This window comes from Acromyrmex echinatior, chromosome 4 (assembly GCF_024713525.1).
Source record: "Acromyrmex echinatior isolate Ae372 chromosome 4, ASM2471352v2, whole genome shotgun sequence".
NCBI lineage: Eukaryota > Metazoa > Arthropoda > Insecta > Hymenoptera > Formicidae > Acromyrmex > Acromyrmex echinatior.
Window position 1 is genome coordinate 11627292 of NC_141855.1, and position 18768 is coordinate 11646059.

An 18768-nucleotide genomic window follows, 5' to 3' on the forward strand; every position below is an offset into this window, starting at 1 on the left:
GTATTATCTATATACGTTTAACTGAAACATAAAACATACCATAAAACATTATGATGGATGCATTCTTCATGTTTTGTTATTATAATTATTTGTTATTATAATTATATGTTAATAAATTGTGAATGAAGATTTCAATTGCAGAAAATGTGCGAAATAAAAGATGTGTATATTACATTAATTTTTAATTTTTAATTTAATCATGTATAAGGATAAACTATATACTCGTATAATTGTTGAAATGCAATACGTAATTTATACCTCACATTTATAATCTAGAATTATAAAAGTAGAATTATTCTTGCAAATTTTTTTATGATTAGGAAATGTGCCATGCTGTATAAATGCGAGAAATAGTAAATTTTTTCAAGCTGTAGATCGTACATGTACTTTATAAAATGAAGAAACTTTTATGTTCGTTTTCATCAATGTAGATAAAATTTAATTTTGATTCAATTTATTCTTCTTTTTCTAATACTTGAAACTAAAAAAAGATAAAAAGATAGATGAACTAAGATTAAATTATTATTAGTGAAAATAGGCATTAATGTCAATTTATAATGTAAGACAAAATTTATAATTACAGCTTACATCTCTATACATTTCTATTTATTGTAATACGTATGAATATTTTTATACGTATGAATACTCAATACACATGTTTTTATCTCTTCTGGAAAGATTTTTTTTAGAAAGAAATTTGTACTTTCTTGTTTAGTAAATTGTCATTTCAATATTCTCAAAATAATTGACTGTTAATTATAAATATTAATTTAAAAAAGTGCGTTTAAACATTTGGTATTCTTATTTCATTTTAATCTTTAACATTAGATATATTAATTACATAATATATCAGATAGTGTGGAATAATGATAATTATCTTGATTACAAAATTGTATATTATATATTAAATATATCAAATTATATATATATATATATATATATATATATATATATATAAATTGTATTGTAATAATTGTAATTAAGTTATAGTTTAATTAGAGATTCTATAACAGAGTTTGGCCATGAAATGACAAACATTTGATTAATTCGTTGTTTTTATTAATTTTAAAAAGTTAAAATGAATACGTTGGTACTAATAAAAATAAAAATAGCATATAGAAAAAGAGACAATATATCCTTCTTTCTCACTTTATTTTGACAAAACTTTATTCGTGGTCTTGTTATATCAAAGATTATACGTATATACTCATTACAATTATTTTTGACTGTACAATGAAAATTAGGAACACCTGATTCTTAGAAAGCTTGATCGAATATGTAATTTATATATTCGAGAAATAGAGGTAAATGGAATTTGAAGATGAAGATTGCATGAAATTATATTATATAATCAGGATAAATACTTACTTTTATTATTCTGATTAATCAAATATATCATGCAATCTCAACAATATCGGGATTTTTATATGAGAGACATTTGATTGGTCGATTTTTTTGTGCATTGCACTGTACAGCTATTACATTTCAACTAGAATAGGCCTTCGAAGAAGAAAGTTTTGAAAATTAAAAATATTCATGAAAAAACATGGAGAGTGAATATGAATAGTTAAAAAAATATCGATATAAAAGTCGATATTTTATTCATAATTTTTTATTCGATATTTTTATATCGAGTTGCAAAAAAATCTCGAATATTCGATATTATCGAATATCAATAAACAATTAAACATCCCTATTTCTTTCTTTAGATCGAAAGAAGAGAGAATCGGGTGCGAAGCATAGTTATGCATTCCTGGACGAAGATCAACAAGTAGCAGTGGACTAGTGGGGGCGATCGCTGTTTGTACGTCGATGAGGAAGGGGTCGGCGTCGTGGCCTGACGCGGGTAGAGCGCGACTCTACCCGAGGGGTGGGGATACTCACTGCTGGGTACGGCGAAGGGGGAGGATTCGAGGCTGTCAGGCGAGCGAGCGAACGAACGCGGGCAGACAGGCCGCAGGGCGAAGCGAGCGCGTCATCTCTACGTAGAGTACGTAGTCGTAGCCTCGTACCGTTCAGAACTTCAGTTGGGTGTTGGGTCGGGTAGGCGGCTAGACGGTTAGGCGGTTAGGTGCGTCTGCACGATATCGTTCTTCGCGTTATCACTGCCGCTCGTGTGAGACGCTCAACGCGCGTGTGTGACCGTGTGTTTAGTTCATTTCACTCGATATATATATATATGGATATACATACAGTTAATGCAAAACAGAGGTGGGACACGATGAAAGGAAACGCGTGTGGGAACAGTGTGTGTAGTGATCGTTGAAACTTTTAAAGTTCGCGGGCTGAAAAAAAGGAGGGAGCTTCCTCGGGAAGAGGTCAGCGACGCAAAAAGTAGAGGATAGATGCCGAGGACATTAGACGCTGGACCATTGGATGTGGAGGTGGATTTGGGGACCGTTGACGATGCTGGGAAAATGCCTCGCGCGACGGTCCGGGGCGAAGCCCCGGCTTCTCATCGCACTGCCTACGTCGCTTGCCTTGCTGTTGTTACTTTGCGGAACTCTCGGTGAGTTGACCATATTTTTCTTGAGGTTACGCGCGTTCTCTGCGAAGGCGCGTCAGTGTGTTTGAATATGAATCTTACCGCGCTTGCGCGAATGAGATTTGCACGCGCGGTTATTGCACCGATTGAGGTGGGAAATGATTCTCACAACGGGGCCTCAAAGTCCTCAAACCGCGTTCTGAGCTGGCACTTGGGGAACTGACAATGTCGTCGCGATTCCTTGAAACGGAGCACGCAACTATATGTTGCTCTATTTCTTGTGTTAGGTCAGCACGTTCGAAAGAGAAGCCGTAGATCTGTTCGCGTTACTCGCACTTTTTGCTCTCAGCATCTTCACTTTCTCCCTTTTCGGTGCAAGAAAGTTTTTGAAAAATTATGTAAAAGAAGTTATTCATAAATTTATTTAAATAATAATATATTGGATTAGGGAGAAAATTCCTTTACAAATTGATAAAAAGATTTAGCAATCTTTATATTCTATTTTTAAAAAATTGGCAATTATACTCCTGCCCTCCTTTACACTGATTTTCAGGATAAAGAGCAACGTTTCAGCTTTAAGAATATCTATACTTATAATTGCGATATAATGATTTTTTACGAAGTTACGAACAATAAAATTCGGAACAATAAAGTTTAAAATGTTCCTTTTTACTCAATCCGCGAGTAACTCAGGAACAAAAAATTGTACGAATATTTTTAAAAAACGATTTTGTAGGAAAAACTTTAAGCTTTTACGATAGATAGTCGAAAATTTGTTTAAATTTTTTTGGACACGCTACAGATCTACGAAGTGAAAAGAAAATTTTTCATCTTTTTCAGCTCGTAGTTTTCTATATGCAAAAATTACAAAACTCACATAAATTCAAAAATATAGTAACTATTCGAAAAGTAGAGATTTTAGCTAAAATTTTTTTTTAATTTAAATTTTGACGAAGATATTGATGGGAAAGATCTTTTTACCATTGAGTTTACTAACTATTGAGTTAGAGAAAAAGTCTTTTTACTTGTAAAAAGACTTTTTCTCTAACTCAATAATTTCTAGGATATAAGGATTTAAATATAGTCAATTATACAGACGTTTAAATCAAGAGGTAAACCGCTGATCAAAATAGTGTACACTGAAAAAAAAATTCTAAATTTCAATAAATATTTATTTGAATAATACCAACTAAATATTTATTAAATGTAAAAATAGATTTATTTGGTACAAAAAACATTAATTTGATTTAACAATCACTTCTTTTTATTAAGTAAATATTTATTTATTGTAAGTAAATATTTAGCAGTATTCAAATAAATATTTATTTAAATTTAGGCTATTTTTTTCTTTGTATAAATCAATGCCTTCTAATACCCATTAATACCTTAGTAATGTATAATCGCTTATTATAATATAATTCTCTTAAGTAATGTCTAATAATGCCCAGTAATGCCTCAAATTTGTACACGCAATGCTCTTAGCGGTTTGAATATCTCTTTAAATGATCACCTATAAGTTTTAGCTAAAGCGCACTCGTCAGCACTTTATTAAGAGAGAAGTATAGAGTCGCTATAACGTATAATACATAATGCATAAGAAAATGAAAGTTTTTCATTTCTTTTCTTTTCATGAAATTCAAGACTCTGATTGCTTTATTTTCTTATAAATAAATATAAAATGAGGTTCGAAAGAATTTATCAATAAATAAATTCCAACTTTTACTTTATCTAATTTGGCATTTGGATAAAGAAAAACGAACTAAATTAGGGAAATCATTAACTTGAAATTTGCATTATTTATATAATTTCGATTATATTTTATATTGATAAGGATCCGAATTGAAGGTTGAAACGCAATATTTTATTCGTTTTGTTACATTCACACGAAAATAAAAAATTTTCTGTCCGAACAGCTGATGTAGGCTCTGATGGGCTTTTTTACATTTTTCACTGTTATTTCCTTATGCTTTATGCATTATGCGATATACAAATATCTGTGCTCCGGCCTTTTTATAATAAGCCATTCTAAGCTAGTCTTAAGCTAGAAGAAATTGATCAATCATAGTCGATTATTCTTTTCACATTCGATTGTGATTTCGGTCAATTTCTCAAGATTTAAAACTTACGTAGTGACTTATTGTAGAAAGCCACATAATACTATCGCACGCGTAATTCATAGATATGTGGTTATTTAAATACATAGTTCATAATTGACTATGTTTGTATTCTTATCTCAAAAATCATGGCTTAAAATAAAAATTTACAAACAACTTTTCACTTAATTTTTCGAGAACTATTCTACTATAGTATTTTGAGTCGTAAATTTTGAGATACCTTGTATATTTATCTCGTTTTAAGTATAAAAATTTTTGAAAATTTCAAGCAATGCGAACAAACGACTATTTGTAATTGGCCCTCATATTTAAGATTATTTTAAGTACAGTGTTAAGATGTTATAAACTAATCAGAGGATCTGTACTTGTCTTTTAAAATATTATGGTCTTAAAATAAGAACAGATTATGAATGCTGCTTTTAGTGCAATACCTATATTACAAAGAATATATTACTAGCGCTTTATAAGTGTGCAGCTCGTTCGTGAGAAGAACACATTGTATATAACATGTCAATGAGTCGATCGAGGCTATTAGTGACCTCGGTTTTTCTGGAGTTTTTGAAATAATAGAAAAAACAATGCAATAATGAAATTCCGAGTACCTGACGTAAACAAGCCTGATACATACTGATTACACGAAATACACAAAAACGAATGAAATATCAATTTAATGGAAATTTGGCACAAGTTCGAAGTTTCTTTCACGGAGATTCGCGGGTGTTGAACAGCCTGGAACGGCTATTTTTTTGCAATAACAGATTTACCAATTATTTTTAAAAAGATAAATTTATTTTAAATTGAATGAAGCGAGCGTGTGGTCGCAGTTTTCACAACGGTTAACTCAAAAGCTCGTGATTGAAGTTCGTTTCGGTTTCCGTGTCATGGAATGTTGGATAACGGAAAGTCGGATGATCGGGCTTCACTGTATTCAGTATTCAACGTATTTTTCGCATTTTTTAAATTAATTCTATCAGATAGTACGAAATTAATTTTTTATACAGAACGAGATAATACGGGTGGGAGATTATTGTCTTGAACTCACAATATTCCCCGAGTAATACAAGTTTAAAATTCAGAGTTTTGTGTTATCGGTCTATCCGCGTAATTAATTTTGTCTGTTGCGTTCAATTTATTTTTCAATTCGCTGGTCTCTTATCTTAATTAATATTTGACTTATTTATAACGTATTTAAGTTATTTTTACGCGTCATTTAACAAAGTACGAATAAATGTCTGTTTCAATCAATGCAGATTAACTTTAATGTCGGTTCAACTTACTTTTCATCTTTTTCTAATTCTAAGAATTAAATCAAGATTGAAGTTAATTTACATTGGTGGAAATGGGTATAAATCATTAAGTACTGTAATCTGTCGTTTCTCGAAAGCTCATATGACGTTCGAAAATTCGATTCGACAGTTTCATCTCGTAAACTCGTTATTTGAGGCAAATTTCGTTATATTGAGCATTAATTATTGCGACTTATGTTTCCGAGCGATCACGGATGGTCGATCATAAAAGCTGTGAACTTATGTGTATGGTTAATAGTTGTTTGCAATGCTTACGTAATCACACACGATGCAAAATTAACATTTGACCTAGATGTTTTCCCACGATATACGAATTTCAATTAGTTTCTAATAATAACGATAAATTTATTAAACAATTTGTAATTCGCGCATTGATTATTCGTATATGAATCGCTCTGTAGCTTTTTTGAACCGAGACACGCACGACTGGTGTTGCAAACAACGTACACGATAAAAGAGATAGCAAAATTGCTAGGAAAATCAAGTCGCGTTTTGGCACGACTAAAAAGCTGACTAAAAAGTTTCAAAAAATAGAAAGACACAAGAAAGTTGCCCGTTAGACAATTTGCACTCAAAGAAGATGCATTCGAGCGAATAATGTTGTTTCAGTTGAACGTGACACTAAAAATGTAGGTTTGCGAAAAACTTTCCTGTCACGATTCTTACAATTGCAACTGATGAATGTCAGACGACAATTACTAAGTTTGACCCCACAATTGATCGTTAATCTGTTTATTTCGAGAACTAAGAATCAAAAGAAGATTGAATCATTATTCGTGTCGTTTTTCGATAAACCGTAAATAAAGATATCATGAACTCACGAGTCGTGTGACTATAAATCTTTTGTGACAATTACGTATTTGTCGGACTTTCCAAGAACTATTTTTCATTTACTTTCAGTACGCGTACATAAGCGCATTAAGTTCGTTTAAAAGCAAGTCAATATAATATCAAACAAGCGGATTACTGTTTATTGACATTCCGCATTGATAATCTCTTTTGTAGATGTGACATCACGTAATATATATTTCTCTATAATTTAAACAATCGCTCCTTTAACATAATTAAATGTTGCGATATTTTTATTCAAATGTTATAAAACATTTTACACAAGTTTTATATTGTATATATTCATACATATGGTTTTCTTTTATTCATAAAGTATAGTCTCATAATTGAAATACTATGTACCTTATTATATGTATATATTTTTTCTGCAATATTTAAATTACTTCATAAATTCATTTAATTCTTTTATTTCAACTTTGCAATCTTTTGTTAGGCTATGCTACCTTAAGAGGAAAAAAAATGTATACAATTGCAAATTGAAATGAAAGAGTAAAATAAATTTATGAAATAGGTTAAATATTGTAAAAAAGGAATCAATATTCTTCTGATTGTTTAAAAGAGAAAGAATATATATATATATCATTTATAAACAAAGATTATATTTTTTCAAAATACATGTATTTTCAAAATACAAATAAAAAACACAAATAGAATTTTAATAATTTTATCAAACATTGTAGTGTTAATTAAATAAATTTAATATTAAATTTTTCACATGATCAGCGAATGAAAGCAGTTAAATGAGAAACTGACTCACAGTCGTCACTTTGTTTACCGTAAAGAGAAGGAACGAACACAAAGGATTTATACACAAAGGTTATGTAGAAGAGTTCTTCTCGATAACGCGTTCGATGCTTCTGTCTCTAACGAGATGGGTTTACCGCCGTTTACCGATCGACGTGATACGACTTATCACGACACGAATTATTGCGGGAGGAAGCGAAGAAAGGGGATGCGTCACCTGGCTGTAGGTGTGTCGTCTTTCCTCGTTGAAATTCCCAAATGCAAAATTAGTTTAGCTGATACGCCTAATGTGCGTAGTGTTTGTCAGCGTAGTATGGCATATTGATGCGAGTTGCGGTAACTCTGTGAATTACAACGCGGTATACAGCATGCTCGCCTTTTGACTGACGAACCGTGCGAATATGCTAAAATGATCTCGTTCTAAACTATTCCATGATAATTAATTAGGAAATTGGTTAGATACGTTCATATTAAATTGGTCTGTTTTCCCATATATCGTAAATGAATTCGTGCGAATTATTAATCTGTAAATTAATTCGTAAAGTTTGTAAATGTAAGTGGTGCGTGATACATACATAGAAACGGTTTCTATTTCCCATTCCACTCGCAACCTTGCGAGTTGCTAAATTCAATTTTTCATGTTTTGTTTGTGTTGTTTAACTTGGGACTTTGGACAACTTCGTCCCGCGAGGATTATTATTTGCTTATATTTATCTCCGTCAGTAATGGCTGTTCCGAAACGGCATCGGTATATCGATCAGCAGCAAACAAATAAGAGGAAACGAATGACTCGAAATGGATACACCCTTATTTTCGTTTCACGCAGTGAGATCTTTCAGTATCATTAAACGTTTCGATATTTTTACAATTATTTCTTCGTTTAAGCAAAGTTCTCTCATTAGTTGCAGAACTCTATCGTTATCGTTACTTACAATAGAATCCATTAATGAATATTTCTAAAAATACTCGCAACAGAATAATGGCTAGGAAACGCGTAATGGTACTTTGGTATCTTAGCTCTCTGTATGATAAGGGATTTTTAAATATGGCTTTATAACTGTTGACAACGCACGCAATATGAAACACTGCTTCTGTTGATTGCATATATAATATTCTACAAGTTCTTTCACGTTTCCTTCGCGCTTTTACACAAAGTCATATTGTTTAAGTAGCAATATATGAGAAATTCTATTGCACGTAAAGAATAAAGAATTGCCCTTTACAAATATTTAAGAACTACTTTTTAAATGCATTTTCGGTGAGGAAAATTGGATAGACGCGTTGCTAGGAGATTTACGTTTCTTTCTTCTTTCTAGAATCTAGCCGGATACAAAGGGTTAAAAGGCCAAAGGTCACGGGAAGCGTGTAATGGCGAGCGAGGAAATGAGAGTTGCGAACATTATCGATCTCCGTACCCGAGTTACCGCAATTCGCGCCGATTCGGGACGGGGCGTCCGATTGAGATCGTTAAGCGCGTCGCGTGTGTATTTCCGGGGTGGAAATTTTTGGCAAAATTGATAATTTGATAAAAGTTCGAACGTGGTAGGTCAGGTCGAGTAGAAAAACGAGTAAAACTGCCTTTCTTTCGTCGAAATTGCCGGAAAGCGTCGTAAACGATTCAGTGGCGCGCGAGGGTGAAATATAACGACAAAGAGGGATCTTTGCGACTCCGGATCTTGCACTGTATTGCAGCTTTATTACCTCCTGGGAGAAGGTGAGAGACAGAATTGGGGCAAGGAAGAGAGCTCCGGTTGTATTCACATTGTAATCCGTGAAAGGTATTTCGGTCGTCTTTGTCTTCATATGCGCGACTCTGATTTGCTGCGGCACCCTACTGGAAAATATGAAGCGTACAATACGGCTCTTTGGATCATCTTTCACACACACACACACACACACTCACAAGCATGCACGCACACACGTGGATTCCTTACTTAATCTGCAGTTCATTTTTTTTTTCATCGAAAATATCGAGGGAGAGATATTATTTGTTGATAATTTTAATTTTTCAACATTAAATTTTTTAAATTAATTCTTATGTAGCAAATCTTTTACAAGACCATTTGAAATTAGAATACATAACGTTTTATTGTTTTGAAAGCTTGAACATTTTTAATTTTTTTGTTTTTTTAATATTAAAAAGAGTTATGTTTTGATTTTTTAATATTCTTTGTAAAATTAATTTTATATGTATAATATATTAAAAGAGAGGATTGTTCCAGAGAGAAAAGATGATTTAATACGACTTTAGTGTATAAATAAATTCTCGCAGTTATTTTTTGAAAGATATTATCTATTAATGATATTATCTATTAATGTGCACCTTTTTGGTATTAATTTTCGTTTAAACTAAAAATATACTTAAATATCTAACTGCGAATTGTCATATAGCTTTCTAAATGTAGCTTTCTGGTCAGTCAACCTTTACTAATAGAGAAATAATTGAGCGCAGAAATACACCATTGTTAGGATCATCTAATCGCGAATTTATATTTTTTTTTATATTCCTATATCATTTAACCAGTATATATACATATTGCAATTTTCTATTATAAATGAGGATAACATCGTAGGATATATTAGAGCAGATTAACACCGTTTAGTGCTATTGAACTATAAAATTAAGAGAACAATCCGGAGAAATTGTCCGGTTCGTAAGATGGTGACTGTCAATTTATCAACATCTTTTATCCTTATTTTATCTACATCAGACGAATATATCAAGAGAATAACTGTATTGCACGTTTGAAAAATTATCGGCTTTGTAACGGATTTATAACGCTCGACAGGCGAATTGAAAGTGATACTTGCGGGATTATATTCGTTCGCACGGACGCGCACCACCTCGGACTCTGCGAACCACGATCCATGTCCGTCTGAGTACGTATTACTTTCATTGGTATTAATTGACACGAAAGGTCCATCTGCGAACGTCTTCAACCAATCGGACGCGGACGCTATTTTGCATAAGAATTCGACCCCAATAAGAGACCTTTAACGTTTTTGTGTAGTGCCAGATAATTTCCAACCTTCCCCTTGAAATCTGCATTCTATCGCATCCCCCTGAGTTTTATTCAAAAGTTCATCGCTGCATTTTTATTCGAATACCTCTATACGTTCTCTAACAATGATGCCAATGAGTTCCATTGATTCGTATTCAAAGCTTCGTACATTGAGTGTAAGCATTGCCGATGTAAAATATGGTTCCAAAACGGCGGAAATGTTTTATTCCAAAAAGAATAAAAATACGAGTAAATGGTGTAATTTTGCTTTTCATGTTGACATAAATCACAAAGATAAGTAATATGTGTATATGCATGTTTTGTGTATAAGAACAAATTGCCATAATTTAAGTTACAACGAAAATGTTTACAATACAGAATAGTACTATTGAAAAGGGAATAATTTTTTATGAATGAAATAAGAAAAAGTGAATTAAACAACAATTTTTTAAGAACAAAATTTTGTAAAATATTTTTATTTTTGACTTATTTTTTAAAAAATCGCTACTCTTTTTTGGTTGTGCCGTCAATTCGGAATCTATATTTTGACGTGTATTTTTATATTTTTAACAAAATTATATTTTTTATCGTCATAATTGTTAAAGTAAAGTTGAATTTAATTATCTGATCTATGAAATCTGTGCAAAAGAGTCTTTCTGATATCTTTTTAAAAAAATATAATATTTTAAAAAAAATACCAATTCTATTGTCAAAAAATAAATGTATAACTGTTAACCTCGTAAATTAAACAAGATAAAAGCACGAGCAACAAAAAATAATTACGTAGAGAAAAAAAGTTGTTAACTTGATTAAATGCGTTTAATTCGTAACGATTATTTACTTCAAATATTTATATATTTAGATTAACAAAATCTTATAATTTAAAACATATTACTCGTTTGAATTAACAAATATTTGCTCGATAGTCTGGAGAGAACCGTTACATTTAATTGAATCAACTAATATTTTTTTGAAACAGCAATTTTTTCTTCTCAATATTAGTTATTTTTTTGTTGCTCGCGTTTTGCCCTTTTATCTTGTTTAACTTACGAGTTTAATAGTTGCACATTTATTTTTTGATAATAGAATTGGTTTTATTAAAAAGATATCAGGAAGACTTTTACACAGATTTCTTTTTCTACATATAGCTATCCTTACTCCGTTTCAGTCGGTTAGAATCGGTATGTGAGGGACGTAAACAAGTGTACAATCCAGCGGGGATTATGCAAATAGCGGGAAAACGTTCGGCCGATTGTAGAATTACGTTACCCGGTCGTCCGAACAGGCGTAGTTCCGTGTTCGACCGGAAGCGGAAGGGAGAAAACGGCGTGTACTTTTCGACCAATCTCACGGGGACTCGGCCATATTTTAGGTTGCCCTAAAGTCGCTTACTCCGTGAATTTCGGGAACATAGAAATCGTACGGTTGAAAATTCGGGCTGGTCTCGAAAATGGTGTCGCGTAAATTCCCACGAAGATGGATTTGCGCCCTGAGAATAGTATTCGTATCTGTCACCTTTCTTCCGAGAGATATCTAATTAAAATCTGAACGATTTACTGCGATTAGATTGAGGATAGATTGACGACGTAAATAATTATTTTAATTTCAATAGGTATTAATGTAATTTAGAGCGCAACTCTATTTTTAATGTATACGTATCAGAAATATTATTTATCACTTCACCGGCTGCAACGTACATCGTTCTAGATTGAACGATGCGAGTCAATTTTTATTAATCATCGAAATAGTCAAGTTTTAATCTCTCTTCCGACGTTATTACTACGTCACGTTAATCTTGATGTGATGCGACATCAGTCGGCAAGCAGGAAGGTTTCTACAGTCTCTATATACGTATGTCGATTACTTTTCTGTATGATCGCGGTTGACAAATTCGAGTTGCGAAATTCTGCGAGTGCGCGCCCTGGACGAGATGCGACGGCTGTTAAATTGCACCGTTCTCTCTGGTTAAATACGTCAATAGATTAGCAGCTTAAGATTCCTTCCATGACTTCAATCCGGGTGTAACGCGCGGATGTGCTGATTTAATAGCTCGGCTGGGAATGAGAGCGATTGAGTGGTGTGAGAAAACCGGGAAAGATCTCCGGGTATCTCGCGGGAGCCGCGATTGTTCGCGAAATATTCTGCGAATTTAATGGGTTCCGTTTCCCGAGCATGCCTCTTGCCGATGAAACAGCGCAAGACGGTTAGTTATGTCTCGCGTTGAATCACCGATATCCTGAGACCGAAATGGGGCTCGCCATCCTGATGGTTATAATACCGTATCGTATACGTAACCTAAATTCGCTAAGTCTTGTTCGCGGTTGGTATTTTAGTTTCCAATAGTAAAAAAACCAAAATAGTAAAATTACCAAACGCCAATTCAAAAATTCAATTAAGCGCTGTAACCCGTTCTAACCGTATCATACGTTTGTTCTGTTCTCCGATCAATTAGCAGGGCGTTATTAACCGTCCCTCGTACGCGTATTGACTTTCTATGGTATATTTCTCTTATCTGTAGCAAATCTCCGTATCTATATTTTCAGAAGTTAACACAGGGAAGATGGAAAATATCACTCGTTTCCCTTAAAGCTCTACGTTGCACTTTCCGTAATGATATATATATGCATTAAAGCGCGTAGTTTCAACATCGAAGAAATTGAATATTTTGACTATCGAATCCGCACCGTTGCGTAATCTTTTAATGTTAAACAGACAGTTAGTTATCCATATATGTAATCCATATATGTAAAGAGTGTATTTTATCGAGAAATCTGTAAAATCTGACCTGTGAAGGAATTTTTTTTTTATCTGAAGATCAGAGACTTTTTTGGTAGATTTATTCCCAGGTTTAAATATATCCTCTCTTCTAGTTTATCCAAAAATAAAACGTTTAATCGATATGTGATATTAAAATTAAATTGAATAAAGATAGAAAAATGATTTAAAACAGAGAATAATCGAAACTATAATCGCTTTAGATGGTTAAATATTAAAAGAATTCACAAATGTGTGAAGCGATGTGAGCTCTTCGCTTTTTACCGAAATAGTTGATCTGAATGCGTTTTTAGTCTGAAATCCTGGCCCGTTCTGTCGAACAAACCGAAGGTACTGACGTACGATGGTTGAAGAAATAGTGAGAGTGAGATGGGACAAAGGTAGAAAAGAGAAGCTGGTGGTCTGAACGGCCAGGGAAGGGCGAAGAGGAGTCGAGAGGACAAAGAGTGCCTGGGGTCGCCGGCCATTTGTTGTAGGTACAGCGTGTGTAAGAACAGTGTTTCTCAACGGCCGAATTTGCGAGACAGAGGTTCTCCTCTTAAACTCTTTGTAGAAGAAACAACGCTAACGATAAAAGTTCGGTTCGGTCGTCCTATTTTCTCGCTCGCGATATGAAGAGAGAGAAGATTTAGAATTCCACAGTAGAAATGTAACTGATACCGGTTGCGACTGGTGAATAATAACGTAACGTTCTGAATACAGTCCTGATTTACTTCAAATGCGACCACAAAGTGTAGCTTAGAAGTGTAGAAATTATGAACTTGGTCCGAATAACTTAACACGTTCGTTTACGAGTAAAAATCATGTCAGCCAACCATCGTCAACGGCTTTTGTGGATAGTCGTGTGTAGCTTTTCAGTAACGAGTCTACGAATCGTACGTTTAATCTCAGCACGATTGTATGATGTTCTCATGCAAAAACCAACACTGTACTCTTGGAAATGGATCTGTAGCTTTTCGCGCGTGCATTACGAGTGGCTTAAATACTCTAGAAAGACCGACGCTTTGCTCTTGACATCGTGGGATTGTGAAATTAATGTCACGTATTACAGCACTTGCGAAACACTTCGTTTCTCCGGTATTGCAGTGCAAATGTTGATCGTTATTTTTTAACGCTACCTAGCAGTTTTAATTTGAATTACATGTGTACAACATTTTATACGAGCGAAAGTCAAAGCTTGTAGTAATCTTGTCGACTGCAAACAATTGTTATCGGAGATCGAAAGTACTCTTTCTCTCTCTCTCTAATCTCATTTAAAAATTTACGTTCTATGAATACATCAAATTAAATTGTTTTTGCACGTTAACCGAGACGTTAACTATTTTAGCGTATTTTTATTCCACTGATTACATTTAGTTACTCGACGCTCATAAACATTAATGTGGACTTTTTATTTATTCTGATTTAATTCGACTTTTTTTTTGGAGCAAACGCGTTATTGAAAGTAATAATTTCTGTTATAGATTTATGGGCAAGTGGCCAGCTAGCTGTAGTCTCAAATATACTAAACTAGATGCATATACGGACTTTTGTATACATATTAAATAGAGTATTTGATCGTGAAGCTGGTTTGCGTTGAGAAACGCTGTTGCAGAACGTGTAAGCTGCAGAACGATAGACTTCTCGACTTCAGGGCCGCGCCTTCAGTCGTTGCAAGACTACGGATGATCTCACTTATTCCAAAATGTTCCAGCTGTTCTCAAAACGGGGCAGATTAGCGGCTTCGTCTCCCTTTCCGATTCCACATAATTCCACGTTTCATAGATAAGCCGAGATATTAATAGCGTATTTACGAGTGTCGCGCAGAGGCACGTTATCGCCGTTGTATCAACATCGTTCATTTTTTTTTGTTCCTCCTCTCTCCAGCGTAACAGAAATAAAAATTGTCTCGCTACGGGATCTCGTATCGATTCGACCGGGAATACTTACGAGATATCCACGGAAATACGTGACCGGATGCGTACTCGCAGTATGTGTACGGTAAACATGCCTTTGGGCGAACGTACGAGGGAGCTTTGCCGCCCATCTCGCGCGGATAATGCACGATGGGGAAAAATAGTATCCGTCAAATTTTATACTCGGCAAAAGTTTACGAGATCTCTCCGTCCTTCTTCGGTTAGCGTAATAGAATTTACCTACGAGCGGAAGAACATTACGGGCGCGAATGATTTATAAGCTGGGTTTTCCACTGTCTCGAGGAAACGCACTTCCATCTCGGGGTCGTTAAGATTGATTTTTTTTTTTTTACGAGGAAGATAGATCACACTATCTCTTTCAATTACAGCGAGTTTAGTTGTCTGACGTCGCGAATGATGCGACAGGCGAGTTCGCTCGCGGGGAAAAACAAAGTACTCGAGCGAAAACTTGGCGGGAAAATAGATAGAAAAAAGATAGAAGGAGAACGGATTTTTTTCCTCCTCCTTTTTTTTGCCGTCATTCGGGAACGAGCACCTGTGCGCGAAGAAACTAAAAATCGACTAACATAGCTCGACAAGTTTTCGCGGCGGCTTGAAGCACGAAGGAAATACCCGAAAAAAGGGCAAGCCGAAGCTCTCAATTGTGGAGAATTTAGATCGGGTGCTTTAGATTTGGATCGCGGCGTGAAATGTATATCTTTTTTTTTTTTTTTTTTCCTTTAGTCGCTATTTCCGTTTCTTTCTCCTTCTATCTTTCTCTGGCCAGAGTGTCTTCTGAGTTACCTATAGTAGACGAGAGAAAGAAAACCACACGGGAAGGAGGTTCTCGAATGACTCAGCCTGCGATGTGTAACGTACTCTCGTGGCTACATTGAATCAGTGACGTAGCTGTGCATCTCGAGATCCCGATTTATTATGTAAGTAATTATCATCTGGATAAATATCACTACAAAACATTCTCTTCCTGAATGACAGAAAGTCAATCTTCTTACTTTATTTTTATTTATGTAAAATAAAATATGATAAAAAAGATAATTCGAAGTATAAGTTATCTTTTATAAAAATACCTTTTGTGTCTACATTTCATTTATTAAATGTTTTTAATACATTGAGATCACTAAAATTGATTTCATTGAGAAAACTAAACGTTCACCGTAATTTGTTTTATGATATGATTGCGCAAATGACACGTTTCCATTCTAAACATTTGATTGTAGTCGTCAAAGAAGCTTCACATACCAAGTACTAAACGCACTTGAAATATTAAATAGCAAAGGCGTTACGTTTCATCATGGTTTGTTTGATGAAGCGCAGCGTATAAGCATATGCAAAATAATAAGAGTTCGTTAAACAGTCCGGCTAAATCATATTCGCATTCTGAACGTATCCGACGCGTTATGATAAATTGACGCGTAAAACGTTCGTTTGATAGCGCGCGAGTATCCGTGATATAATAACCAAAGCGAATAATCAACGCGAGAAGAGCGTAACTGAAACTTGGCGTTTACGTCGAGTTAGCGATTAACTACTCGGTGCACCGCATCTAGTTTATTCAGTTAACCACGTTGAATCCCGTGCTGTGAAAATTTACAACGATTCAAACCGGTAATCACCTCGTGTTTTAATGTCACCATTGGACGTACTACTTTCTTTCTTCCTGTCCCTCGCTCGTTTTATCGTCATTTGTGAAAATCCCGGAACGTGTAAACAACACGGTGACAACTGTGTATACTAATGCGTGGAAGCGATAAATCGACGGAGATGATTTTGGCTGACGATACATTAGGAGGAGCTTTCGGTCACCGTGATGCGGCAGTATTTCATGTCACAACCATTATCATCATTGAATCCGTTCTAATTGGCTGGATTTAGCGGTCGTAACACGGAGTTTAGAAACCAGCGACTGTCCGTCAGAAATGATTGTCCGAAAGCGATGCTGACGTTTGTCCGATTGCGGCCGAAATACATTTACATTCGAAAATAGTCCTCGCCGCCAACTGTCAGTTCGTTCATGATGAACGAAGCTGGTGACACGCGTGGATAGAGAGTTGATTTAACATGCAGATTTTCTGAGCACGCGTCTAACGCCACAGTCAGTTTATAATGAGACTCGTCCATTATTATTGATGTGTATCAAAGAAGGGTCTCTTCGCTGATAATTATTAATGGGATTGTACATTTCAAGTTTATTTTTTCTTTGATTTCAACGAATAAGGATCGTTAGAATGTTATAATAAAATACATTTAAATTTAATTTAGTTAAATTTGTCACATAATTATTATTTTAATTTAATTTAATTTAATTGTGACGGTTTTACGACCGTGGACTAACAATAAATATACATTCGCAGTACTCGATGTAAATTCGTTATCAACATAGAATAGAGAATTAATGCCTTTAACGTCCGTCGTTAGTCTTCATTAGCGTACCTATGAGACTGGAGACGACAAGATCATGTTTTCTATGTGAAATTGCCTCATTTGTCATCAGATCAAGAAGCTAACCGACAAAGACATGTTACAAAAAAATTGAATGTTTTGCGTTAATTTCTTTTTTCAATTTACGAAAGTATTTGTATAATTTTTATCTTTCAAGGAAAAACGCTGAATTTGTAAAAATGCTGAACTAGGTTTTTTAGAAATAGGTTTTGTGTACCACTTTGACGTATTTTCTTATTTTTTTAAATTTATAGAATTTCATTAATTATAAATTGATAAAGTAATAAATTAATTATGAATTGATAAATTTTTAACTGCATTTATTCTTTCTTGCCTAATTTAATTATGAATTATAAATTACTGTTGAAGATGTTTTGAAACAATTTAATTAGTTTAATGATTAATCAGGTATATATTAACTCAAAAATTTATTCATTAGTCAAGATATTTTAATGTGCAGCGTCCCGTAGGTAGGTACTTTGACATGACGCAATGCAGGGAAGCAGGAAAATGATTTATCGTAATACAATAACCGAATTATACAAATAACGATCATTTGTTTTAATTAACTCCGCTAAAGACGGTGCATAAAATTTATTATATTAGGTGTTGGAATTAATTCGTAGCGTTTTACAAGTGATGGGAAGTACTTTCATTAATGTATTTTTTAATGCTCATGTGAAATAAATAACATTCTTTCATTAAAAAACGCTACGAATTAATTCCAACACCTAATATGTTGCATGATACACGCCGGAGAATAAATATCGAGCTAAGATAAAATGTAACGAAAACAGTAAATTTTCGCGTAGTCAGTACGTACAAATTTCGCTGTTTGTCGCAAAAGCGAATTTATACGGAGTGCTAAGACGTTAGTTACAACGTTTGGTTGCTACAGTTGCGAGCACGCGCGTGCTTGCCAGGAACTTTATTATTTTTTTTACCCGTCCTCCCCGTATTCCACTTTTATTTACACATCGAGATAATTCAGACGAGAGGGGAAGAGAATTATTTATTGTCGTTACGTGAGATCTTTGGTGATGATAATCGAAAAAAGTTGTTAATCGCTGCGAATGAGATTATAGTCGTCTATGCATATTTCGAGTCGTGAACTTTTATCGTGAATTTTTTATCGTT

At 34.1% G+C, this 18768-nt stretch overlaps 1 protein-coding gene across 2 annotated transcripts in view; it reads left to right on the forward strand.

Moving 5' to 3' along the window:
* The first annotated feature begins 1886 nt into the window (after positions 1 to 1886).
* LOC105146524 (DE-cadherin) overlaps positions 1887 to 18768 on the forward strand; it is a 141017-nt gene continuing 124135 nt past the window's right edge. The window contains exon 1 of one of the 2 annotated variants that reach the window (XM_011056838.2): positions 1887 to 2509. In XM_011056838.2, the coding sequence (XP_011055140.2) occupies positions 2377 to 2509 (133 nt within the window). In that variant the 5' untranslated portion in view covers positions 1887 to 2376. The remainder of the gene's footprint in view (positions 2510 to 18768) is intronic. The other variant, XM_011056839.2, reaches the window with a different exon arrangement.